This window comes from Danio rerio, chromosome 6 (genome assembly GCF_052040795.2).
Source record: "Danio rerio strain M-AB ecotype USA chromosome 6, GRCz13ab, whole genome shotgun sequence".
Lineage (NCBI taxonomy): Eukaryota > Metazoa > Chordata > Actinopteri > Cypriniformes > Danionidae > Danio > Danio rerio.
In genome coordinates this window covers 36,280,220-36,307,716 of record NC_141026.1, presented here as the reverse complement: position 1 = coordinate 36,307,716, position 27,497 = coordinate 36,280,220, and the positions used below count along the sequence as shown (strand labels likewise).

The 27,497-nt window shown below is 34.9% G+C and overlaps 1 protein-coding gene and 1 non-coding gene across 3 annotated transcripts; one reads left to right on the top strand and one right to left on the bottom strand.

Moving 5' to 3' along the window:
- Nucleotides 1-242: 242 nt before the first annotated feature.
- On the top strand, nucleotides 243-27,201 carry tie1 (tyrosine kinase with immunoglobulin-like and EGF-like domains 1). Of its 2 annotated transcripts, XM_087254995.1 has the most exons (23): nucleotides 252-486; nucleotides 2,667-2,960; nucleotides 4,431-4,541; nucleotides 7,184-7,339; nucleotides 7,433-7,564; nucleotides 7,649-7,789; nucleotides 9,819-9,947; nucleotides 10,038-10,183; nucleotides 10,316-10,460; nucleotides 10,760-10,918; nucleotides 13,374-13,511; nucleotides 13,679-13,963; nucleotides 14,109-14,399; nucleotides 14,492-14,682; nucleotides 16,226-16,436; nucleotides 16,521-16,631; nucleotides 18,051-18,241; nucleotides 18,484-18,597; nucleotides 18,761-18,831; nucleotides 20,960-21,000; nucleotides 21,100-21,196; nucleotides 21,276-21,375; nucleotides 24,241-27,062. In XM_087254995.1, the coding sequence occupies exons 1-23, from the start codon at nucleotides 444-446 to the stop codon at nucleotides 24,310-24,312; spliced, it is 3,369 nt and encodes a 1,122-aa protein (XP_087111121.1). In that variant the 5' UTR covers nucleotides 252-443; the 3' UTR covers nucleotides 24,313-27,062.
- Nucleotides 24,042-24,843, bottom strand: lnc.tie1 (lnc RNA tyrosine kinase with immunoglobulin-like and EGF-like domains 1, antisense). The gene is given in 1 exon segment (NR_036574.2): nucleotides 24,042-24,843.
- Nucleotides 27,202-27,497: the final 296 nt, after the last annotated feature.

Sequence of the window (27,497 nt, the reverse complement as noted above, 5' to 3'; positions counted from 1 at the left end):
GAAAAAATTGATATACTTTTTTGTATGAAGATTTATAAGATAACTATATCATACTGGCTTATCAGGCTGAGTTAGTGGTTGTTTAATAATTTTACTGAACACAATCTTGAGTAAGTGAAATTCAGTGAAAATACTTATATTACATTGTTCTCATTCTCCCCCTCTCTCTCTCATCTCTCTTTCTCATCCTCTACGCCTCTTCCTTCCTTTCCCACCCAAAGTATGAGTGTGGAGTAAGCAGAAGAGAGGGTAGTTTTCAGCGTGTCAGCAGCACAGATTTCCACGCGCAGACTGAATCAGTGCGCCGACAATCATAGCGATCGTAGAAATGTGCAGTAAGGAGCAGCGGCGGCTCGAGACCTGGAAGATCCCACTGGAATGACAGATCCTGTATTTGGATAAAATCTAACGGATTACTCGAGAGACAAAACAAGATTACAGATATGCTGCGTTTAATCTGCATTTTATTCCTCGTTAACCTCTCTGGTAAGTAGACTTCTGAAGCTTTATTCTAAAAAAAAGTGTCATGTTGTGTTCACATAACTGGCTTGTAGGGTCATTCCTTTATCAAAAACAACCGGAAGGAAAATATATATTTTAATCTATATTGTAGTAAATCGCAGACACCTATGGTATGACATGAGTTGATATTTGACATAGTGACTAAATCCAGGTTATCCAACTTTAAGCATAATGGTAAATGTTTGTGATTGGTTTAAAAGGAACCCATAATCCAGTTTGTTTCGTTGTATATGGCTGTTTTGCATATATTTTGAAGTGGGTAGTCCATCAGTCCAACATTGTTCCACTGTAAAAAAAAAAAATTATATGATCAATTAGTCATGACAGAATATGTTTTTAGTTCATTGTAACTTGTTAACCTAAGTTACTCATGTTCCAACTTAAGTTTATAGGTTACGCAAACTGTTTTAAGTAGATAAGTTTAATATAAGTTCAATGGAGTCCTGATTTGATTCAGCTCAAATTACAGTGTAGTCGTTATTTCTCCTCTCTAAAATCGGATCGTGTGATTTGGTAACTTAAAAAAAAAGATTGACTGTATGGGAGGCTAGATAATCTAGCAGTAAAGTTTTGAGCCAAAAGTTATTATGCAACTACAAAACTTTTTTTTTCCATGAGTGGTTTTGTATTTTGTATGCTAGTTTTTAAAAAGCTATAGATCAAAAACGGTTTAGGGGTATTATTTTTATTAAGGATTAGAAAAGTGTAATTATTTAGTTCTAGAATTACAAAATGCACACACACAAACATTTCTGACAATTCTGTCATCACTGTATAAACTACACACTAATGGTCAAAAGTTTGGGGTCAGTATGATTTTAAAATGTTTTAAAATAAGCTTCTCCTGCTCACCAAGGCTACGTTTCTTTAATCAAAATACAGTGCAAATTGTAAGATTGTGAAATCTTATTACACTATAAAATAGTTATAAACTGGTTTTAATTTAATTATTTATTCTAGTGATTTTAATGATGATTTTTCTGCTTCATTACCCCAGTCTTTAGTCACATGATCCTTCAGAAATCACTCTTAATTATTATTATTATTATTATTATTATTATTAATGTTAATAGTAATAAAAGAAAAATTGAGTAAACTAATCATTTCATTTAAAAATGCATACAATAAGTAATGTATTTAATTAATAAATAAGTATTTAACAATTTTACATACTTTTTTACATTTAATAAAAGGCGTCTTGATGAACAGAATAATTTTCTTTTAAAAAACATGAAAAAAAAACACCCCAAACTTTTGACCGTCAGTGTATACATTTAAATATATATATATATATACACACACACACACACACACACACACACACACACACACACACACACACACACACACACACACACACACACACACACATACAGTATGTATACAAATACATATATAAACTGAATAAAAGTTTTGCAGTGATATGGGAATGGAGATATAAATAAGGTAAATTTACCCAAACATTTGAATTATGTTTAAGGCAGTTTAAATGTTTACTATTTCATGTATAACAAAATATAATGTTCACATATAACAAAAGTTTATTATTTCATTTAATAGTCCATTATTAAACTGCTGTTTTAAAAATTCTTCTAAAAAACATGTACTGTAATAGACTGTTAAATGTCAGGTTTAGTTGAAGCAACTTACTCAAATGGTTTTCAAAAATATCTTCAGAAACGTTAAATATATTTACTGAGGTCAAGGTATCCGTCTATAAAGAGGATCTAAAAAATAAACTCTGACGTTTATTAGAGCAAAAAAGTGTGAGAACTTGCTTCTCAGCCTGGTGTTTTCATTATTTTACTCATTGGTGGAGGAATGGTGCCTTTGGATCCTCTTTGTTTCCTGATATTGTTCTTGTGTTGAGAAGGGCACAGAGTGGCAAAGAGCCAGGGGGAAATGTGTCAAAGCAGGAATGTGGATGTTTCTCTAGTGCCTGCATTTCTGCTGTGATTTTGCTGTAATTTAATGTACATAAGCAGCAATCTGTACAGAACAAGTTTCAGAAGGGGTTCAGCTGTAATGACTGAGGATATTTACTTTCTATTGATCGCCATGTTTTTTTCATTTCAGCAGTTGTTTTCCAAATGTTGCCGGATGATTGGATTGCATTAATATGTATGAAATATGTCCTCTTCCAGATGCTGTCATGGATCTCACCATGACCTCTAATGGGGCCACATCTGCTAATCATTTCCACCTCTCCTGCATTTCTGGAGAGCGTGACACTGATGGCATTCAGCTGAGCATCAAAAAAGACAACAGCATTGTTCTTCGTGCAGATACCCCTAGTTTCAATCTTCAGAGGCCACAGACAAAAGAAGTGGTGGCTACTGGATTTACAGGTTTTGACCACAGTGGGATTTTCTACTGTCACTCAAAAAGAGGATCAGACCAGCTTGGCAATGTTACACTAATTAACAACTACAGCAAAGGTATGATTTTATGAGCAAAAAACATGTTTTGTAAAACACCACTATTATTGTCTTAAAGTGTAACCACAAATTTGTGAATCAGAGTGGTACGAGTTCAGTCTAGACTTGCTCAAATACTCGAAAACCAAAATAACAGTAACAAACTACAGACCTGTATTTGAACAGGCATACAGTACCCAGCAAACAATTTTGTGTTACATAGACGTCTAACAGACAGCTAAATGTAGACAGCTTGGCTAAACCAAGGCTAAACTTGGGCTGTCAGTGAAAATATAATAGACATTGGTCACACTTTATTTAGATAGTCTGTTTGTTGAATATAATTTTCATTGCATCTGTCAACTAATTCTCATTAGATTATAAGTAGACCGTTAGGTTGGGGTTGGGGTTAATGTAAGTTAATTGGCATGTACTTGCATAGTTTCTTATAGTCAGTTAAATGTCTGTTTAGCACCAGTATCAACACATATTGAGCAGTTTAAGTACTATTACTTAAATGGGCCATCGAAATAAAGTGTTACCCAGACATCTACTGTAAGAATAGCCCAAAACTACACTAGTCAACAAACAGACAGACTATATGTGTAGTCATTCATTTCTGTTTATTTGATTTTTGGCCTATTTTTAGATGTCTATTAGATTTACACTGACAGCCCAAAGTTAGCTTTGTTTAAGCCAAGACAACTGTGTTTAGATGTCTATTTGACATCTATTATATATATTTTAAAAACAAAACTGCTTGATGGGTAGTCAACATTTAAAGTGGATCAAAATCTTTCATCGAAGATGTCCTAAAACTATTTATCAACACTTTTTAGATCCACTTTAAATGTTGACAAATTTTCAGTGTAAATAGATTTTTTTAAAAGTACAAAGAACAAGAACTTTTCAAAAAACAATGAGACTTTTTACATTATTGTCATGTAAATGTAGTCAAAACAGTTATTGCAAATACAATTAGCAGTAATACCACAGTAGAACTATCCTCGATTCCACAAAAAAATCCTTAAAGTGGTAATCGTAGTTAAAACTTATTTATCTTTTTTTAGGATAAAGAACAATTGAATATATAAATAAATTTTTCCATCATTAAAAAAATCTTTATTTGAATGAGACAATTTTTTTTAATGAAACCTTTGATGGCAAAAGGAAATTTCTACTTTTAAGAGTGTTGTGGTCCAAAACACCACTTGACCCAGCTGAAGCAACCCTTTGGACAATGTGAAAATTATATTGTATTCTGCTGTAAGTAAGTCATGCAGACTTGAAATTACATGGGAGTGAATAAATAATGACAGATTTTATATTTTTAAGGGAACTGCATACCTTTAAAACAGTTGGGCAAAACAGATTGATTTGGTTCAAGTATTATTAATTTGTCAGAATATGAATCAGACTAATCAAATTGCAGAAAGGATCTTAAAACTGTGATTGATATACCAGCGTACTAATATTATTTTATCTTGTAAGGTCATTTTAAACCAGTGAGGGTCACTATGACGGTCAGTAAAGGAGAAAATGTGCATTTAATTATGGACGTCCTTGGGACAGAAAGAAGAGACATCGCTTGGAAATTCAATGGTCAGTAAATGTTTAATCTTATACTTTACGATTTAGAAAGACACATTCCCACAGAACATGCATGAGATTTTGAGGATCCCCTTCAGGCTGTAGCTGTGTCCCAAACGATCCATTTATGCACGGTGCACTCATTGTTTTATAAACTAATTTGTGTTAACACACTGATCACTGACTGATATGTTTTTACAAAAAGAAAAGAAATATAAAGTACATAAATTGGGAAGCAACTAGTCTTTTCACTAATATGTAACTGCTCACTAAGTAACTTTAAAACTGCATGTCAACTAGAAGTTTTTAAAGAATTACTTTGTAAAACCCAAAAAGTGAAGGTAACTCAAACCATTTGAAGAAACCTATTGCAACACACCATTTAAGTTCAAAAACTCATCCTAATGAGTACCGTGAACTTACTTCATTTGAGTAAAAGAAGTAGTTTGAGCACACTAAAACCCAACAAATTAACTCAAACCAACTGAGTACTGTAAAACTCAATAATTTAAGGCGACTCAAACCGTTTGAGGAAACTGCAACAAACCATCAAGTCAAAAAACTAATCTATATGATTACTGTAAACTTACTCTGTTTAAGTTGAAGTAATGAGGTATTTCATTACTCATTACCTTCAACACTGAGTTTAAAACTCTTTTTAATTACGTAAAATTAACCTTCAGTAAGTTTTGAGTTACCTACACTCATTTCATTTGAAAAAGTTGACTGTTGGGTTTTACAGTGCAGCAGACTTTCTGCTGTTTTATCCAAAACATTCCAGGAAATTTAAGAGTGTACTACACACTCTCATGGGCGCGAGCTGTCACTGGGGTGGTACCTTTTTAAAAGGTACAAATTTGTAACTAAAGAGTTCATTTTGGCACCTTATGGGCACACATTGTTACCTAAATAGTACAAAAGAGTACCTCTTGCAATTTTTAGGTACAAATATATACAGTTGAAGTCAGAATTATTAGCCCCCTGAATTATTAGACCGTTTGTTTATTTTTTCCATAATTTCTGTTTAACGGTGAGAAAATTTTTTTCAACACATTTCTAAACATAATAGTTTTAATAACTCATTTCTAATAACAGATTTATTTTATCTTTGTCATAGTGACAGTAATTGATTAGATATTTTAAGACACTTTTATACATCTTTAAGTGACATGTAAAGGCCTAACTAGGTTAATTGGGTTAACTAGGCAGGTTAGGGTAATTAGGCAAGTAATTGTATCACAGTGGTTTGTTCTGTAGACTGTCGAGAAAAAAATATACCTTACAGGGGCTAATAATTGTGTCCCTAAAATGGTGTTTAAAAAATGTAAAACTGCTTTTATTCTTGTCAAAATAAAACAAATAAGACTTTCTCCAGAAGAAAAAATATTGTCAGACATACAATGAAAATTTCCTTGCTCTTTTAAACATCATTTGGGAAATATTTAAAAAAGAAGAAAAAAAATCCCTAATAATATTTCTGACTTCAACTGTATTTCTGAGGTACCAATATGGACATTTTAGTACAAATGTCTACATTTTGAAAAGGTACCACCCCAGTGACACACTGAAAAAAAGTATTCAGAGATGATTCCTTGGATTTACTCATTTTGTTTACTTAAGTGGTTGGAAACAGTTTATTTGGGCTAAATTTAAACAAACAAGTTGAATATTACTAAAATGAATTTGTTTGTTTAAATTCAACACAACTAAATTGTTTACAACAATTCTACAGACATGATTTTGTTCAGTGCAGTTCTCGTACCTTTATTTCTGAGAGTGTAGTACTCAGATGTGGGCCATTTGACATGTAGTTGCAAAATTACTCAACAGAATGTCTAAAGGTAGACATCAAAATAAAGTGTTTTAAATTTAGCACTGTAAAAAGCGATTCAAGGATTTTGCTTCAAAAAAAAGTGAGCAAACTTTAATATTCTTGAGTAAATTAACTATGTGCATCATTTAAAAAATTTAAGTAATTTATGGTGTACTAATAATGAGTTAATGCATGTGCTAATTATGAGCTAACTTTAACTACAACATGAGTCCCATAAGTTCATGTTTGAATAACAGCTACCTACCTTTTCAGTACATGATTGTTTGTTAATTATTGTAATAATTACCACATTATTTTATGCTTAATTTAACCATCATGAACTCATGAGCTGTAATATATAATTATGTCATGACTTTACTTGGAGGGGCACATCATCATTAACCCAATCTTAACTACTCATGAACTTCCAACTAATGCGTGGACACTGAATAACAACATTAACAGTTTAAACACAGGACGGAGTTCATGAGTAGTTAAGGATGAGTTAATGGTGATATGCCCCTCCAAGTAAAGTCATGACATAATTATACATTAACAGCTCAAAAGTTCATGTTGGATTCATTTAGCTTAAACTTACGTTATTTAATACACTAATTAACAACCTGTACTAACAAGTAATTAAGGTAGCCGTTATTTACACATGAACTCTTGTGAATCATGCTGTAGTTAAAATTAGTTTAGCGTGTGCCTTAATCATTAATTCATAAGAAAGTAATATTTCGTTTACATATTAATACATCATTATTAATGTACTGATATTGTGAAGTATTACCCAAAAAATGATCGGTTGACAAACGAGTAATGTTGTGATTTATTTTAGGCAACTACTATTATATGACTCCTATTGCTGATGTTGAAAACCGCACAGCAGTTTTGGATCTGAAGAAAGTTGATGAAAGCTATGCAGGGATTTACAGTGCCAGCTATGTTGGAGACAGTGCTCTATATAGCGCTTGGATGCGCCTCATCGTTCGTGGTATGATTTTTTGTGTCATACCTCTATTTCAAAACATTCATGACTTTAGATTGTATATTATAGTGGCTTATGTTTTATTTGTCCATTTTGCAGATTGTCCAAAGAACAAATGGGGCTCAGACTGTGACAAGGAGTGTCCCGAATGCCTAAATGGAGGTGTGTGCCATGACAAAAATGGAGATTGTGTTTGTCCTCCAGGGTTTATGGGAATGCGCTGTGAGACAGGTAAATGGAAACCACTCTCATGAAACATAAAAAATATGTCTGTAGAGACTATATGCATGTAAGAGTATTTTTCTGATTTTGCAGCCTGTCGGGAAGGAATGTTTGGTCGGAACTGCCAGGAATCCTGTAAGCCGGAGAATGGATGCCAGGGCTTGAGTTTTTGCCTTACAGATCCTTATGGGTGTTCTTGTGCCAGTGGCTGGCATGGAGATCGCTGTCGTAAACGTAAGCTGAACATGAGATCACTTTATTTAATAACTGTTCCCTACATGGTGTCATCTGGACTCTATAGAAAGGATTGAGTTCTGAAGTAAAGTTTAAACAGGTGCTGCTGGAATCTGCCAGTAACAATTTAGCCTCCATCAGTCTGACCAAAATAAACATTTCTTGCTGCTCTGTTCATTTTTCTTGTCTTTTTCAAAGTCAGTTTCCACCTCAGAGTAAAAAACAAAACATGCAAGTTAAAAAAAAAGTCTTGTACTGTTACATTAGAGGAAATAAATTGCAGTTAAAGGAAATTCATGTTGTGAAATGTAAAAACAATGGCGCAAGTTAAAATAAAGTGCAACTAATATAAAGTGAGATTATGTAAGTCACGTTTTACAATACAGAATGCAATTGGAAAATAAAACCTCACAAATGTAAAAGGTAAAGTTGCAGTTATTACATATGGAACAAGCTTCTTTAAACCTTTAAACATTTGCTAACAGTTACAGGAGGCTTAAATTTCTTGAAGTACTCAGACACTAAAACATGCCTATTGTATCCTTATAAAATGCTTGTATTCATGATAAATTCCTTACCAGAAAAAAATGGAAGGCTGAGGTAGTCTTCTATTTTTTATTTTAATTTTTTATTTGATTTACTTACCATCAACTATTGTTTTAATAACAGTTTATGTAGTAAGTATACTAGTATCAATGTCATAGTGGTACACTCTCAGAAGAAAAGGTCCAAAATGTGTCTTTTAGGGTACATGTGGCGCGTCACTGGGGTGGTACTCTAAAGGGTACAATTATATACCTCTATTTTTTAGACATTTGTACCATTTAAGGGACACATTTGTACCACCAAGAAACAAATTTGTAGACACTAAAGGTACAAAATTGTACCTTATTATATTATATAGTATTTTTAGAGTAATGACCTAGGCATTTTGATCCATTGATGACTGATTGCACAAATAAATAAATATTTGGGTCTACAGATGCCTATTTTTATTTAAAAAAAATTTAGAAATATTTTATTACAAGTCACAACTGAATGTGTCAATAAATAAGACTACACAGCAAGTATAAAGCAGACATTTAAAACAGAACTATTTAGATAACAAGTAAAAAAATTGTTCACTCACTGTACAGTAAATAATCTACACTAATACAAAGACCACAATAATATTGTTTAAGATCTATAAACACATTACACAGGCTACATCAAGTACTGCACTTTATAAAGTCCAAAGTATTTGTCCTTAGTCAGAATCCTCAGTCATAAAACAAAAATTGTTATCAGCATTTTCTCTGTATTTCAGAATGAAGGCAAAAATGTTCTCTATAAATTCCTTCAACAGTGCAAAAAAACTAAAACATCATAGATTCCTAATTGTAGTAGTTGTTGTAAAACTATATATATATATATATATATATATATATATATATATATATATATATATATATATATATATATATATATATATATATATATATATATATATATATATATATATATATATATATATATATATATATATATATATATATAATTTATTTTAGTTATTTATTTTTTATTTATTTTGCTGTTGGTAAACATGACATGTAGAGCACTCATAATTGGAAAAAGTTCTTTGATAGTCATTAGGAGCACGAGTTATTTACAAATTTATACTTGTATACTTATATGTATACAATGTATACTTATATGTTCTATTTTATTAGTACTTGAGACTAAACTGTGGTTTATAAAAGTTTTCTTGTAAGTTCAGAACTAATGTTTTCTTTGTAAATCTACTCTTTTTAGATTCCAATACAATAAACATCCCATTTCAGATCCAAACAAACAGTATACAGCTAAATTGTTGCTAGATTAGACTAGAACAAGTAAACTTATGCAACAAGATAGTATGTAAAATGATGTTATAAAGTATTTCATATTTAATCGATAGAGTAAACAAGCCAAGTATACTTAAAATAAGTATATATACAAAAGATAACTACAAAGGATGTATAATTAATTATTATCATTATTATTTTGATAGCCTGTCTTGAAGGAATGTACGGTGCTGACTGTCTCCTAAGTTGCAACTGCAAGAACAAAGGCAAATGCAATCGATTTAGTGGCTGCCAATGTTCTACAGGCTGGAGAGGGCAATACTGTGAGAAATCAGGTCAGTCTTCAAGACTACTTTTCCATCTGCTTTAAAATCTGCATCGTTTGTTCCTCTTGGCGCCGGTGTCTAACCTTATCCCTCTTTCAGATCGCGCACCAGAGATTTTAGACATAGCCAGTAACCTGGAGGGAAACTTGAACTCAAGCCACAAGATCACATGTTCTGCAACAGGCCATCCACTGCCTAGCCATTTGAGCATCGAGCTACGCAAGCTGGAAAGCACCGTTCTGAAGGTGAAAGACTAATAGGTTTAAGAAGCTGCATATAAGGTGAAAGAGGGAATGTTTTAAAAAAGTGTAAATATTGTTGTGTCTACAGATCTAATGTGGTGGCAGTCTTTTGATTCTCTACTGTTGATTACTTAGGCATTCCACACTATTTTGGACTCCAAAAAAAGCACAGCTCACTTTGAGATCCCACGTCTGTCTCCAGAGCACAATGGTTTGTGGGAATGTCGAGTCTCGACCAATGGTGGGCAGGATTCTTTGAAGTTTACCTTAACTGTGAAAGGTGAGATTACATTTTAATATTGTTTTGTTGAAACCCACATGAGCTTCATTTTAGCTTCAGATGTGCAATCACATGTTCAAATCACATTCAAATGTGAATTATATGGAACAAGTTAAACATGGCTTTCATGTGAAACTCATGTGAGCACCTGTGAACAAATGTTAAAAGTGTGGAAGTATGAACACATGGATTTTACATAGAGAGTTCACTTTAAAAGTCCATGTATAGTATGTTCCACATATTTTACATGGGATTTTATTTCTCGTTGCTTACTTAAAACTGTACTTTTTGTGATCTAGAGCCACCCTATCCAACCGCTGCTCCCAAACTGCTGTTGAGAAGTAGCAGACAACTGGTTGTAAAGGCAGTGGACAGTTATGCTGGAGATGGTCCCATTGTTTCCACTAAGCTGCTTTACAAGCAAGTGAATACAGAAGACTCATGGTCCCCCATCATAGGTGAGGGACTGTAACTTGGAAATGTTTAAATTTGGTTCTTTACAATATCATAACAGTATACCCAATATCCAAACTAAGTCATGCATTTGTCCGGTATAAAATAGTATATATCAGTTTTGAAGTCACAGTTAGTAAGTAATTAGTATGAAAGGGCGACACCCACAATATAATTTTGATTTTTTATTAAACTGAGGTTTTCAGAATTGCTTGTGTTTTTAAATGTTTTAAATGGGATCATTTTTAAAATAAAAATACAGGGAGCCCTGTTACTTGCAAATATATATTTTTTTTTATTGGCTACAATTAACAAGAGAGCAAAAAACGTATGAATTCAATTGATATTAATATTTACACATAAAATCAACACTCACTGAAAATTAAATTCATTCATTTTCTTTTCGGCTTAGTCTCTTTGTTTATCAGGGAACACCACACGGGAATTAACCGTCAACTTATTCAGGCAGCATTAAGGTAATTTTTATAAAAATATTTATTCAATAAAATAAGCAACAATATAAATGTTATTTCTACCTTACAATCAGAAATCAGTACAATTTTATAACCAAAATGTGTGAGTTATTCGACAGTTACAATTTTAAAAACATTAAAAAAAAGTTCTTTTACTGCCTGCAGTGTAATGAATATTCACAGGAAGGCAGGATACAAGTATCAATCATATAAACAAATTTTCAAAGAAATTATTGATCACATTCATGTGATACAGATCTTAGAAACCTGTATCAAATATAATTCAAACTGTTTGAGGTTAAGATCTATAGCTGCAGCATGGTGGCTCAGTAGTTAGCATTGTTGCCTTTTAGCAAAAAGGTCGCTAGTTCAAGTTCCAGCTGGGCCAGTTGGCATTTCTGTGTCGAATTTGCATGTTCTCCCCATGTTTGTTTGGGATTGAATGAGACTATATTTGATGTAGTATATAAGTGTACGTGTGAATGGGCGTTTCCCAATTCTGGGTTGCGGCTGAAAAAGTATCCACTGTGTAAAACATATGCCAGAATAGTTTGGGTGGGGTGGGATTAAGAGCGCAGTAGTCTCAAAGAGGATTTCCAGACTTCCCTCTCCTCAGACACTATTTCCAGATTTTGCAAGGGATCCTAAGATATTTCCAGGCAGGGCGAGAGACAGAGTCCTTATTTCTCCTATTCATTATCCTGGCATAGGCTTTTCCTGAAAAGTCCCCTATAGTTGCAACACAACAACCAGACTCCCTTTTTAAAAATGAGGACACCAACCCAGTTGCCTAATCCTGACCTCCACTTGATGTTGAAGAGACATGCCAGACAAGACAGCTTGCCTCACCAGAGACTTGAGGTACTCAGGGCAGATATGATCCATGCTTGCTGCCTTTATACATTTGAAGTAGCTGACTCTGTCGGTGACATCAGTTTGGGTAATAGGCAAGTTTACCCCTATGTCCCCCATCTCTGCTTCCTCAATAGAGAGTGTGTCTGTGGGATTAAGGAGATCTTCAAAGTATTAATTTAACTATTCATAAACTTCACCGAATGAGGTCAAAAGTTCCCAGTTGTCCATATAAACAGTGTTGGTGAAAGTACTTCTTCCATTTCCTGAGGTTGCCACTTGCCAGATGGTTTGCAAGAATCTCTTTAAGGCCAACCAATAGTCATCTCCCATGATCTTCCCAACCTTTTCTCAGGCAAGATTGCTGCATTAGCTGCAGCATACTAGACCTTCCAGTACCCATCAGCTGCCTCAGGAGTCCCACAATCCAGGACTCCTTCTTCAGCTTGACTGCATCTTTTATTTTTGGTGTCTATCACCAGGTTTGTGGTTTGCCACCGCTGCCTTACAGCTACAGCTCCTTTTAACCACATGAATAACCATTCAGTCTCACCCTCTCTCTGGATCTGGTCAAATATTTTATGGAGGTGAGATTTAAAAATCTCTTTGACCTATTGTTCAGCCAGCAGACCATTCCATGCCCCAAAAATTATTTTCCATGTCCAAAGATTGTATTGTTGTGGCCAGGGGCATTTAGGCCCCGACAACATAGTACACAGGTGTCAAACTCAGTTCCAAAAGGGCCGCAGGTCTGCACAGTTTAGTTCCAACCCTAATTAAACACACCTGATCAAACTAATTGAGTCCTTCAGGCTTGTTTGAAACCTACAGGTAAGTGTGCTGGAGCAGGGTTGGAACTAAACTGTGCAGGGCTTCGGCCCTCCAGGAATTGAGTTTGACACCCCTGACATAGGATCATTCAAGGACTCAAACCCCTCCACAAGGATAAAGAGATGGTTCAAGGAGAGGTGATTTATTAAACGTTTAAAGTTAAGTTCATGCAGATGCAGTTGCCAAAACAATAAACATACACATGTATAACAAATAAAAACAAAACAAAACTTAAAGTTTTTGTTCTGCTACACATCTAATATTCGTAGTAAGGATTTTCTTTTGTTTTGTTTTTTTAATTAAGTGCATGGCAGTGATCAAATCACATTACAAAACCTGAAGCCCTCAACCAAATACCATGTACGTGTACAACTTGCTCGTCCAGGAGAAGGAGGAGAGGGTCCTTTGGGTCCAGAGGCCATCATGGAAACTGACTGTCCAGGTGAGATCAGTCAAAATACATCTAAAATATATTAGTTGTAAGAAAAGAACATATTTAGAGATGAGTTTAGCATTTACAGAACCACTATTAGAATAAGATGCCCCCCACCTGTGCCAAAAAGCCCCCATTCAGCGACCTCTTTCTGATTGCGTATTCTGTGTCGCTAGAGCCCACGGCCAGACCGGAGATTGATTCCAGCTCACTGGAAGGCCGTAATGTCACCCTCAGGTGGTCTCTGATTGGCAGGTTCCGTGAGGCCAGTGGCTTTTTAGTGCAACTCTATGGACCATATGGAGAGAAGCTGTGGGAGGAAACCACCTTCCTTAATGTGCTCTCCGTCAAGCTCTACAATCTGGAGTATCACAAGAACTACCAAGCAGTCGTCCGGCTAGTAAACTGTGGCAGCCATGGGCCCCCTTCAAGACCCCATCATATTCACATCTATAAGCAGGGTAACAGAAATCTTCCATGTCCCCAAGTAGGCAAAAGAAGGATAGAACAGGAGATTAATGCTAGACAGGATGTAATGAAGCAAATATGCATATTATACTGTTCAATTAAACTGGAATAGTAAAATTGTGTATGATTCCTCTCCAGGCCCTTCTTCTCCACGAAACGTCCAGGCCGACGCCCTGTCCATTAGTGCAGTCAGGCTTCGCTGGCAGCCACCTGAAGATCCCAATGGAGGCATTGTAAAATACAGCATTGAATACCAGCCAGTGGGCCAGAGCAGCTTGCATCCTTGGGTAGACACAGACAATGGCAACAAAACCACAAAAGATGTAACATCCCTCAATGGGAGCACATTGTACCAATTCAGAGTGAGAGCTTTCTCTAAGGTACCTGGAGAGTGGAGCAGCTTCGTACAAGCTCAGACACCTGGAGAAGGTAGGAGACTAGGAGAAAATACTGAAATAACAACATAAATTTGTTTTCTTATTGTCCTTCTTATTGTCCTTCCTTAATTTCCCATGTATCAGGATTATCCAGCTTTATTCCCACCACTCAGCAAGTGGGACGGCCGTTGGCTGAGGATCATCAACTTCTTTTTGCTGTGGTTGGGTCAGTGGCTGTGACTTGTGTGACCATTCTACTGGCTCTTCTGGCTCTCTTTTACATTCGTAAATCTGTCCTTAAAAGAAGACGGACATTCACCTATCAATCTGGATCTGTAAGTAGACATGTCATTACTTTAGACTCTACAAAATGCTGGGTCACTTTAAATTTGGATTGCATATGGACAAACTCAACTGGTAGGTTAAACTATATTTTTAACTCAACAGCTGGGTTCATCCACATTTGACCCTAATTTGAGGTGAAACAACCCAGCATTTTTCAGTGTAGTTTGATCATTTTTCAGTGTTTAAAGATCACCTATGATGAAAATCAACTTTTTTAAGCTGTTTGGACAGAACAGTGTATGTATAGTGTCCACTGCCATATTGTAGTGATAAAAAGACAATAAGTCTCTTTTTAGAATTTCCTGATGTTAAAATAGGACCCAAATCCCAGTGATTTTGAGGCTCACCAAAACATGAAGTAATAGTGCAGTTTTTCACACCTCCCAATTTGATTGACAGATGCCACGTTTCTAAAAGTACATGTACAGTATACACATGTCCACAGAACATTGTTTTTGCAAATAAACTGGGAAATATTTAAAAATATTTGTTACAACCAAGGCTTATTTTGTGCACCTCATTTTACCAATCCCCTTCCTCACACGCACCCCCGCTCTTCACTTTCTTCTGCAACTCGCAATGGACCTCGCAATTTACAAACTAAGCACTGATTACAACTCTTTGTCATTTCTATAATATTTCTAAGTTAAAAATTGCTTTTAAAACAGAATATATTTGTAATAAATACAGTAAAATCGAAATGTAATTCTTAAACGCTATAATCACCTCAGCCGCATGCCGGCAGTAAATGTGTTTATATGGTATGTGTGAGTGTGTGCTGCAAACTACATTTATGTGGGACTCATCATTTCAGAAAGGCTTGAATAAACTCCACCACAAATACATGAAATAAACTTAATTGGCATTTTTGACTAATGAGCTTTATTTTATCTTCTTCCAAGTCTGTCTCTGTCACTGGGCTGTTTATCTGACGTAACGCTTGATGAGAAGCAAACACGCACGTGGGATCAGTAGGCAGGAAAAAGCTTTTAAAGGATTTAAAGCCACAGGCTACAAAAACAGCTAGAGTATACTGACCAAAATGGGCAGATTCTTGTGGCTAATAAATAATCTGATGGGTATTTTGAGCTGAAAGTTTACAGTCACATTCTGGAGACACCAGAGGCTTATCTTACATCTTACAATTACATCTTACAAAACAGGTAAAATAAGTGCCTTTTAATAATTCAATGCTTTGTCATAATGGGATAGTTCATCCACACAAAGAAATTAGTACTCTTAAAGACAATGTATCAGTGTTTCTACTATTGTTAAAGGGACAAACTATTTTTAATGGTAAAGATAATATTATATATTAATATATAGAAAAAAGTGTGTTTGATCAGGGTTGGAGTTGAACTCTGCTGGATGGCAGATCTCCAGGAACAGGGTTGAGCACCCCTGAGCTATACCATCCCAGAAATAAATGACCTTTTAAAATATATTAAAATAGAGATCCATCATCTCATACTTCCAAACTTTTGAATGATAGTATTACATAAATGCTAAATGTCAATGCATAATTATCCTCAGGGTGAAGAGACTATCCTCCAGTTCAACTCAGGGACTCTCACACTTACCCGACGACCAAAGCCTTCCCCAGAGCCCCTTACCTATCCCATCCTGGAATGGGAGGATATAAAGTTTGAGGATGTCATCGGAGAAGGGAACTTCGGTCAGGTCATCAAGGCCATGGTCAAAAAAGATGGGATAAAAATGAGTGCTGCAATTAAAATGCTCAAGGGTAAGACAGCAAGCCAGCACAGCATTGTTAGCCAAGGTCTGTTTTTACACGATTGTGAATTTTTTGTGTTTTGTGCACCTGCAGAGTTCGCCTCAGAGAATGACCATCGAGACTTTGCTGGAGAATTGGAAGTGCTGTGCAAATTGGGACAACATACAAATATTATAAATCTTATTGGTGCCTGCGAGAACAGAGGTGATTGCGCCACCTATTGGAAAGAATTAGAAATTCATATTTTAAACACAATTTGTAACATCTAACTACACATTCACATAAATATAATCATACCATTTCGATTAAATTGACATGCAGTGCTCAGAAGTAGTAAACAAAAAATATATATATTTTCTCCATAAGCAAAACCTTTAATATAGGCGAAAAACAAGCACTAATTGAAACCTATATAAAATGAAAGTCTATTTTCATTGACAATGAAAGCATATTTGCAACAAATTCATGATTTCTTAATTCCACTGGAATTAAAGAGATAGTTGCAGGGTTTCTTGGAGTTAAGTTAAATTTAGGTATTTTAAAGACATTTTTAAAAACCTTTAGGAATGAAATTTTAGACTCATAAAAGGTTTAAGGCTAAGGAATTTTTCGAACTGCCCAGATGGAAGAGATTTTTATTTGACCTATCAAAAAAATATTTATTATAATGTAATACATTTAATAATACAATAATAAATTAATAATAAAAAAAGTAAATATTTTAGATTTTTTTTTTGCAAACTATTTTAAATAATGTGTAAAAACAAGCAAGCTCTACTTGTATCCATACACTTTTTTTTTCAACATAAACTTTCCTTAAAATAAAAATTAAAAAAAAGTTTTAAAAATTATAATAAACAAAATTTATGTTCAACAATCTGTCCAGGTCGGTGTCCTCAGCAGTAAATACATGCAGCACCTTGCAAATGTTATTGTAAGAAAATTAATTAAACTATTATGATAAATAGTTAAAATGTACCTTTTTAAATAAAAAGTTAAAAAAATAATTAAGATTGATTGTTGGTCATTGTATGGGTTTTGGCCAGATAGGGTAGCTTTACATTAACAAAGAAAAATTAAGACTTGTTTAAAAAAGACCTACAACACAATATTTCAGTAAATTTAAGGCTTTTTAAGGCCTAAAATTTAGATTTTTGGGGTATTAAGACATTTTGAGACAATTTTAGAGTTTACCCAAAACTGAAAATTCTATCATCATTTACTTATCGTTTACTTGCTTCAAATCTGTTTGGCTTTCTTAGTTCTGTAAAAAGAAGTTAGTTTGAAGAAAGCTGAAAACTTGTAACTGTTGACTTCCATAGTATTTGTTTTTTCCTACTATGGATGTCAATGGTTAGAGGTTTTCTAACATTATAAAGAAAATAATAAAGGTTTGGAGTTTTTAGTAAATAGTGAGTACATTTTCATTTTTGGAGTAAACTGTCCCTTTAAATATGCCATTTTGATGGGTTTCAAATGACAAATCAAACAAAATGTCCTTATAAGAGAGCAAAAGAGTTATTAAAGTTTCACTTTTCTTATCACTCATGTTTTTGCTTTGTTTTGTTATTTTCATAGAGAATTGTTTAGTAGTGCAGATGTGACAACTTCTTTTACCCACAGGTTACCTTTACATTGCTATTGAATATGCACCTTACGGAAATCTTTTGGACTTCCTAAGAAAGAGTCGAGTCCTAGAGACAGATCCAGCCTTCGCCAAGGAGCATGGCACAGCTTCAACACTCACTTCCCAGCAGCTCTTGCAGTTTGCTGCTGATGTAGCAACTGGCATGCATTACCTGAGTGACAAACAGGTACAGGTTTTTCAGTTCATAAAAGTGTATATTTTAGAAAAGTAATGTGGACAGGCACAACTCTATGAAACAGTGACCAAGTAATTTTGATATAATTCATTAAATACACACTTTAATATAATTTTAATAAAGTTTACTGAATATTTTTTAGTTTAATGATAGCACTGTAGATTATATGGAACTTTAATGCTATTATTATATTGCTAAACTGTGTCTGGTTGTTTTTGTTTACATTTCAACAGTTCATCCACAGAGACTTGGCAGCCAGAAATGTACTTGTCGGAGATAACCTAGTTGCAAAAATTGCTGATTTTGGTCTCTCACGTGGTGAGGAAGTGTATGTGAAAAAAACCATGGTGAGGACTTTGTTTATAAAAGTTATAAAACAAATTCAAATGCAAGTCATTTATATATAATATATGTGAAGTAGTTGAATACAGTTGAAGTAAAAATACAAAAGTTGAATAAAGTTAAAGTTACTCATACAGTTGGTTAAAAGTTGCTATCTCTCTGTCTTAGGGAAGACTGCCTGTGCGATGGATGGCTATTGAGTCTCTAAACTACAGTGTCTACACCACCAAGAGTGATGTGTAAGTGCATTCTGTAGATTTCAGCTGTTATGTTTTTTTATAGAGTTAACATTGCTATCTGGTGGCATTTTAACTAAATTTTAAACTGATCTTTTTTTTTTTAATTGAACAAAATGTGAGATGAAGGAGTTTATTTTCTGTGAAAAGAGTAATACACCAAGTACTGTGCCATCCCCATGTTTTCGTCCAAAACAACATGCCAACATCCTTCTCAATTTGTAATGGGCAACTGATAAATAAGCAGGAAGGAACTGATAACATAAAACCAGGAAGCTCAAATTTAGAGAAACATGTTCTTCAAGACCACAGTGCCCGTGTCAAAATGACCTATTTTTACCTACCCAAGAACACTGCACTCAGTGCACTCTGCACATTTTCAAAACAACATGACCAACAGAAAATACAAGCATAGTTTTCTACATTAGATTGACTTTTGCTGATTTCCCACAGAGGCTGTGGATTTTTTTACATTTAGTCATTTAGCAGACACTTTTGTCCAAAGAAAGGCATTCAGGCAATAAACACAAGAAGTGCTGATTATACAAAGGAACTGCTAGGCTTTAGTGAATTAAGTGCTAGAGTAAGGAGAAGAGTTTCTACAGGTAGTTTGTCAAGCCCACTCACCAAATGTCAAGCACACTTCATAAATGCACAGGTTGCTTGTTTTTAGCGATATTAAGTAATTTTAGGAAAGTGTCTGGTGCAAATGTTCAAAAAAAAGGTGGTTTGTCAAGCCCACTCACCTAGAAAAACTAAAAAAAAAAAATGGTGTTTAAACTTGCTTTTGAACTTTTATTTATAAAATAATCAAAAGTATCAGTATTCAAGATTATAATAAAAACAAAAGTTAGATTATTAAATTCAAACTCAGAATTGGAGAATTACAAAAGGACTTCGAAATAATTGTATGACAAAAAGACTGTAATAATTCAGTGTGATATTGTGTTGCAGTTCAACAGCATAATCATGTGTATTAAAAATAAAATCAAACACGGAGAGTCTCTAAAACCTTTTTGTACAAAGAACTATTTTCTTCCTCCATTTATTTATATCTGCAGCTGACCGTCAGAACTACAGAAACCATTGCTTCACAAATGTCGCTGTAGAGCTAATGTTTAAATCATTCATAATGTCTAAAGTAATGACAAAACAGGCCATTTTTGCCCACATTTTAAGATTAGGAGGCTGAACGGCATGAAGTGCCATCAATCGACAGATATTTCCCAGTATTTTTCTGTAGCAAACCGGATATCCTAATAATTAACCAGGGAAAAGCCAAAGCAAATCAAACACTACCAGGTTCTGTGATATAAATACAGCACTACAAAATACAAAAGAGAGAAATCGACTCTGATTGTCATTTACCTGACATAATGGTTTGTTCAGCTGTAGTTTGAAACTTATGCTGAGAAAATGCTGTATTTCTCCCCTAAGGACTTATTATGCTGTCTACCAAAACGTCACTTTCTTTGATTTGCTCAGGCTGATGCACTGAATCTGATGCTCCGAAATTATAAATATCTTATAAATAGGTACTATCCTTATAAATAAACTGCATTCAATACATTACGTTGTCCAACAGCAGCAATATTTGTCAAACTGTCAGTTTATGTCCTCTGCTTGTCGATGTATGTGGGCGAGTAATACACAGGGGTGAAGGGTTAGGAGGCTATATATATATATATATATATATATATATATATATATATATATATATATATATATATATATATATATATATATATATATATATATAAATTATGCTAAAATAAAATCTAATATATTTTAAAATGAAATCTTATATAATTGTTCTTAATGAATTTTGATCTAATAAATGCAGTCTTGTTAAGCATAAAAGCTTTCAAAATGTTTCAGAGCACAAACATTTTTTAAAATTCTTGTTTATTTTGAAGTAATCTGCTTTACATTTAATTATTTCTCTGAAATGGGGCGAATTTGAACAAGGTGACTTTGTCAAATCCTATTATAGTCATTAATTAATTAGATTTCAAACAAATATAGTATTTACTATGCAGTATGCATTTTGGATGTACTTTATATACATTACAGCTTCATCACAATTATGCTGATTATTCTTTAATTGAAATGTCTGCCTTTGGGCTTTCAGATGGTCTTTTGGAGTTCTTCTATGGGAAATAGTGAGTTTAGGTAAGTGTGTTACTAGTTTCAATGATATGCTCTCCACTTCCTCTTTGCATTTCAAACATGTTTCAGCCAGGTTAATTAGATAAGTTTGTTCTCCTCTAGGTGGGACGCCATACTGTGGGATGACCTGTGCTGAGCTCTATGAGAAGCTTCCCCAGGGATACAGAATGGAGCAGCCCAGAAACTGTGATGATGAAGTGTAAGCAGAAGATTGATCAACTGAAGCTGTAGTAATATTGCATTTATTATCACTGATATATTTACAATTATCCATCCAGGTATGAACTTATGAGGCAGTGCTGGCGAGATAGACCTTATGAGCGACCGCCATTTTCACAAATATCTGTCCAGCTTAATAGGATGCAAGAGGCACGGAAGGTAAGCGAAAAACAGACAGATGTTTCACATACTGTACTTAAAACATTTTTGGGGGGGAGTGGTTGCTGTATAGATATAGTAAGGTGAGCAGATTTCTGAATAAGAAACCAGGGACATAATTCTATACAGTGGTCAAAATTTCACTCAAATCTGTTGTTCATTCATTCATTCATTTTCTTTTCAGCTTATAAGGTCTGATTTCTTTAAAAGTCAGTGAACTGTAGGTAACAAACAAGTCTCAATGAATCAAGTACTCTGATTAGGTGTTTAATGACGGTTGGAACTAAACTAAGCTGTGGCCCTTCAGAAACTGAGTTTGGTACCCATGGGCTATCTGTCTTTCATCTTGTTTTATGCTTGAACAACTAATTGAATGCTTGAGTCTATTTTACTAAATGTATTGTAATGACATTACAACATCGATGCTGTAAAAGGAACAGTATGAAATTTAAAATAATCACATTAAACTTTCACTGGAAATTTTTATCATTGGCTAAAAAACACTGAGGTGATGCACAGTGGGTAGCACAATCGCCTCACAGCAGGAAGTTCGCTGGTTTGAGCCTAAGCTGGGTCAGTTGGCGCTTCCATGTGGAGTTTGCATGTTCTCCCTGTCTTCGCATGGGTTTCCTCCGTGTGCTCCGGTTTCCCCCAAAGTCCAAAGACATGGTACTGGTGATTTGGGTGAGCTACATTGGCCCTAGTGTATGTGTGTAACTGGGTGTGTATAGGTGTTTCCCAGGGATGGGTTGCAGCTGGAAGGGCATCCGCTGCATAAAACATGTGCTGGATAAGTTGGCGGTTCATTCTGCTGTGGCGACCACAGATTAATAAAGAGACTAAGCCGGAAAAAAAATGAATTAATAAAAAAAATCACTAGATTTGCATATACCCCCTTGGTGTCAAACTGGCGTCAAACTGACATCTAACATCTGTGTTAAAAAGCAAATGAAAAATCAATTACAGAATAGATGTCAATAAATGATTGCAGGACTGTCCTGTAATTGATTTTTGACATGTTTTTTGACATCAAAGTTGGATGTCATTTTGATGTCGAGTAGTGTCGAGATACAAAATCCAGTGTAAATTGTAAAATTTGAAATTAAAGCCATCAGATAAATAAAACTTTTCTTATATTAAAATACTTTTTGTTTTATTATTTTGGTGGTCAAACGGGCACAAATGTGTGAACATCACAGATGTCAATGTTTTGACATCAAATTAATTTTTGCATTTATGATTTATGATGTTTATTCATAAACTCATTTCAAAAAGATCACATGCTCAGAGGATTCCTAACTCACTATAAATAACCAGAGTTTCTTTTTCTTGAAGAATACCCCCTCCCAACCCTATTTATAGATTGGGCGACATAGCTGTCACCTCACAGCAAGAGTGCCACTGGTTAAAGTCTTTAATTGACCAGTCAACATTTCTGTGGAGTTTGCATGTTCTCCCTGAGCTCACGTGGGTTTTCCTCAGGTTTTCCGGTTTCCTCCTACAGTCCAAAAACACGTGACATAAGTAAATTGACCATACCAAATTTGCACCATAGGCGAGCTCTTAGTAAACAGTATATCTCTCTATAGCTATCCCTAAAATATTTCACTAGTCACAAAAAAGCAGAGGAGTTCTCAAGATCTACCTGAGCTAACACTCCCCTCTCACCCCCCTAACGGGAGAGAGCCCAGAACTTGAAGATCTTATAAGCTTAGGCAGGCCCGGATTAAAAATTCAGAGGCCCTCAACCTAGCCACACCCCTATAGTTGAATTAAAAATATGATTAATATAATATGTTTTAAATAAAATTGATCTATAATTGACCGCATTTCTTAATTAAATGATATGCAGTACATATATTTCTAGTCTACAAATATTTACCTTATTTTTAAAGCATTTAAAGTACACTTCGGAAAAAAATATACTAATACAACTAGTAAAAATTAATTTAATATACTTGTTTAAGTTCAGTGAATTAGTACTAAAAATTTATATTTAAGGGTATTTTTATGTAGCCTAAAACTTCTACAAACTTATAATGCATATGATTTGGATAACACCTCTCCAGTCCAGTTGTATGAATCTACGTCTTCCATAATACACACACTTATTAATGCTTCCTATTTGTCTTCCTCGTGATGAAGAATAGGCAAAATCGGATATGTAGTGAGGGGGGAAAAAAGAAAAACGTGTTTATTAGCAATGGATTTAAACTGGGTTCATGATCGATCATGTCAAAAGATGTTATCGGTTTATGAGCTACGCCCCTCTCGCGTATGCCAGATGAGCTCTTTAGTTATGTTGTCTCTGTCAATCATACGCTGTCATGACTTAACTATCTTATTCCAATGAGGTGTGCTATTTGCACTTAGCCTAAATAGACCCTCCAAAATAGGCATTATTTTCCCCCCTCGCAGGGGCCCCAAGTGCACCCGGGCCCTTGGGCCTGTGCCCATAATGCCCATTGGTTAATCCAGCCCTGACCTCAGGGCTCTCTCCCTGGACACCATGCCAAACACGCTTTATAATGATTCATCAGCTATGTGTAAACTCTTGAATGATGTAATTTTGCTGAGTTGTGCTTTTTTGCCCCAGACCAGACAATGGAAGGTTTTGCTAGGCTTTGCAATGTGATATCACAGTTGTCTTTCCTCAGTGCTAGTTTTTTGGCATTGGTGTGGACCCTAAAAGCTGTTTTGGAAAAAAAAAATAGACATGAAATCGAATAGATTTCCGTATATTTGATAGTTTTTCAATATTCCTCATGTAGCACAAACATATTGCATTTGAGCTCCAATTAAGGTTATTTATTCAGTTCCCCCTGCCTGTTCCCTCCAAACCACTACTTCTTTTTTGTATTCTAGGCTTATGTCAACATGGCTCTCTTTGAGAACTTCACTTATGCTGGAATAGATGCTACCGCTGAAGAGGCCTGACTACCAGCCCCCCCAGACCCAAGAAGGGGTCATAGCCCAAGGGAGGCTCATCGCAGTAGGGCTCTGCGTTACTGTCACTTCCCTGTGGCCAGGTTCCATCATCGCTCAAAGAGACACTCCACCAAGGCCACATGGCTATAGAGAACAGACTGTGAAAGGACACTTCAGATTCAGGAAGGATTGATATCTCAGGGCATGTTGACCTTGGATTACTCAAGAGGAAATGGAACCTACGATATAAGCTACCATTGTAGCGCATCGGGTCTGTGGGGACTTTGCATTGACATCTTTTTACTGGGAGGTTTTTGAAATGTAAATAAATCAAATGCAGTTCATACCATGGACAAAGGCGCCAGTATTATTAAATGTAGCACTTGAGAAAACGATGCATTATCCTTACTGAAAGTCATCTGTTCTGCTCATAAAATTAAGATTTGCTGTTAGTTTACTCATTTTCAGACCATCCAAGATGTACTGTGCATGAGTTGTTTTCTTCAGTTGGTAAGATGTTTTCTTCAGTTGAAAATTTTCTGAATCTGTCCTTGGTGGCCCAGAAAACGCAAGTCAACCTCTATATGCAGGACAAAATTAATAACCTATGCTAATTGAGCTTTTGTGAAATGAAGCAATTGTCTGTGCAAGAAAAGGAACTATGTTTATAACCTAGTTTTCCTTAAAGGGGTGGTCCACAGGGTATTTTTTTAAGGCTTGGCTGTGGATGCAAAGCAACTTCATTACTACTTAAACATTTAACATAGTTCATTAGTTGAAAATCCTAATATTTTTTCATATATCTTACCTTGAATATAAACAGCTACTCTGCTAACATGAAAACGGCTGTCATATTTCCTAGTTCCTCCAAAAGCCTGCCCTCAAGAGGCTCTGATTGGTAAGCTAACATAATGTGATGTGATTCACGGATCAGCTCCACATCTCCAGGAAGAGTCACGTCCAGCCACTAGCATGCGCTTTGCCGCTGCTGTGTAAATACTGCCAGTCAGTGTAGCAGCTGTGTCAGTGTGAGCCTGAATTAGACAGAAAATGAAAAGGATACAGCTGAACCTCATGCCTGCTCTCTAAAATAAATCTGACAAACATCTTTCATATTTCGGGTTATAAGCATGTGTATGTAAAATGAAACATTCACATATCTTTTATGAGTTCGTTATTTGAGATATATAACGCAGGGAAAGCGGCCGCGTAGAAAGACACTGCAGCACTGGTGAAGATTGTAGGTGCTTACAGGGGTTTGATTGATACATATGAATTTGTAGCTAAATTGTTAATGGTGCCAAACAGCATTTCCCATTGTTTACAAACCCGTTTACGTCCTTGCTACAACACCATTAACGCTAGACACTATGCATGTAAAAGATCAATTTCAACAAATTAAAATACTCACAGGTTGTGGCTCACAATCCACAGCTTTGTCTATTATGGTTGGAGCTGCTTCGTCTTCGAGAAGTTTTTAGTCGAATCCAGCACGGAACAGGGAGATATTCTGGAAGCTGTCCTTTGTCCAATGCTAGCTATATATATTTTTTATAATTCTCTGGAACATGATTAAATTTAACTGTAAGCACTTCTGTCTTTGTGTCATGCCCTTTGGAAGCCCAAAAACAGAAACAAAACGAGCTCTGTGGAAAAAGCAGCGTTTGAACAGGATTTTAGCTTTAACATTACAGCGCCTCTGGCCACGCTCCTTCGCTACGCAGGGTGTATGCGCATGGTGAATAACCTAAAGCATTTGTGATCTCACTAATCCAGATGTATTTTTTGTAGTGCTAAACTTCATCCGCTGTAGGCTTTGCTAAGCTAACTCTGTAAAAGCCAATGTCTCCTTTTACACTGAACTTTGAGCGTATAACAATTAGAGATTTTGTTTATGTTCACACATTACACTTTAACTAAAGTTTAAAATAGGGTATGGTTGGGGACCACTCCTTTAATGTGTGTCATGACTTTATAGAATGTGTAAGCTTTCTAATGCATGTAAATTGTTGAAATTACAGACGTCTCAATGAACTATCAGTAGCCATGATTATTAATTTTGTTTTAATTGTATGCTTTTACAACTCACAAAGTACCTGTAACTATTGACTTACATTTTATGAATAACCTGGAACCACAATTTCAGCTAAAAATCTTCTTCAATGTTGTACTGCTAAAATGTTTAATTTTGGTTAAACTATCACATTAAGTAGTAGGTCAGTGTACATAATGTTGATATTGACCATACAAAAAACACTGAATAGGAATTCCTCCTTAATTGTAAGTCGCTTTGAAAAATGCATCTGCTAAATGACTAAATGTATAAATATTTTACATCTATGTTGCTTTTTACATATGGCATATGTTTACCATGATTTAACCATCCAATAAGAATTTAGAGAACGTTAGAGAATGTGTTTACTTTGATAAATAAAGCATCGACTTGGTGACAGGACTCATCACAAAGGCCTTTGAAGATGAGCAGAAACACTCTACTGATATGGAGCAGAAAGTACTGACACTTTCTTTCGTTTTCTTCAAGTAGTAGGCTTGAGGTCAAACCCCTTCCCTGCTGCAGCTTGCTGATCTGTCAAGAACATTTCCTCCAGTTCTGCCACAGGCTCAAGAGCTGTCAGTTACAATATAGCAGCTTAGTTTCCTTCTACAAAAACCTGAAAAAATGTCTTCTTAAACTCCATTGTGAAGTGTTGCATTCACTTTATTTACTTATTAAACGCTTCATTTTTGTTAGGCAAAAATCCTAGTTTGGTAGTATTTTTGGTATTTGGTGTCGCCATTAAATGTTTTTCCATATTTAAGCAAAACAAAATGGCAAATAAACCTTTTTTTGTTTACAGAAGAAACATTGAAATATTATGCAGTAAATCAATAGTTTACGTATCAAAAACATTTTTGAACAAGAATTGTATGATGATGAATTTTAAAACTAATACTAAAATTTTTATATATAGAATAACAGTGCAATATTATTTGACACAAATTCAATATTTTGATAAATGTCATTTAAAACAAGATAAGGTATTTCATCTTTTCATCTCTTCTTATTTTTCCATCGATACAAGGATGTTTAATAGTGTGGGTTTTCATGTTGGTAACCTTTTAAAATAAACCCCATTTCATGATGTATCTTTGACAGCAGAAAAAAAAGAAAACTCAAAATTATATTTTGTCAG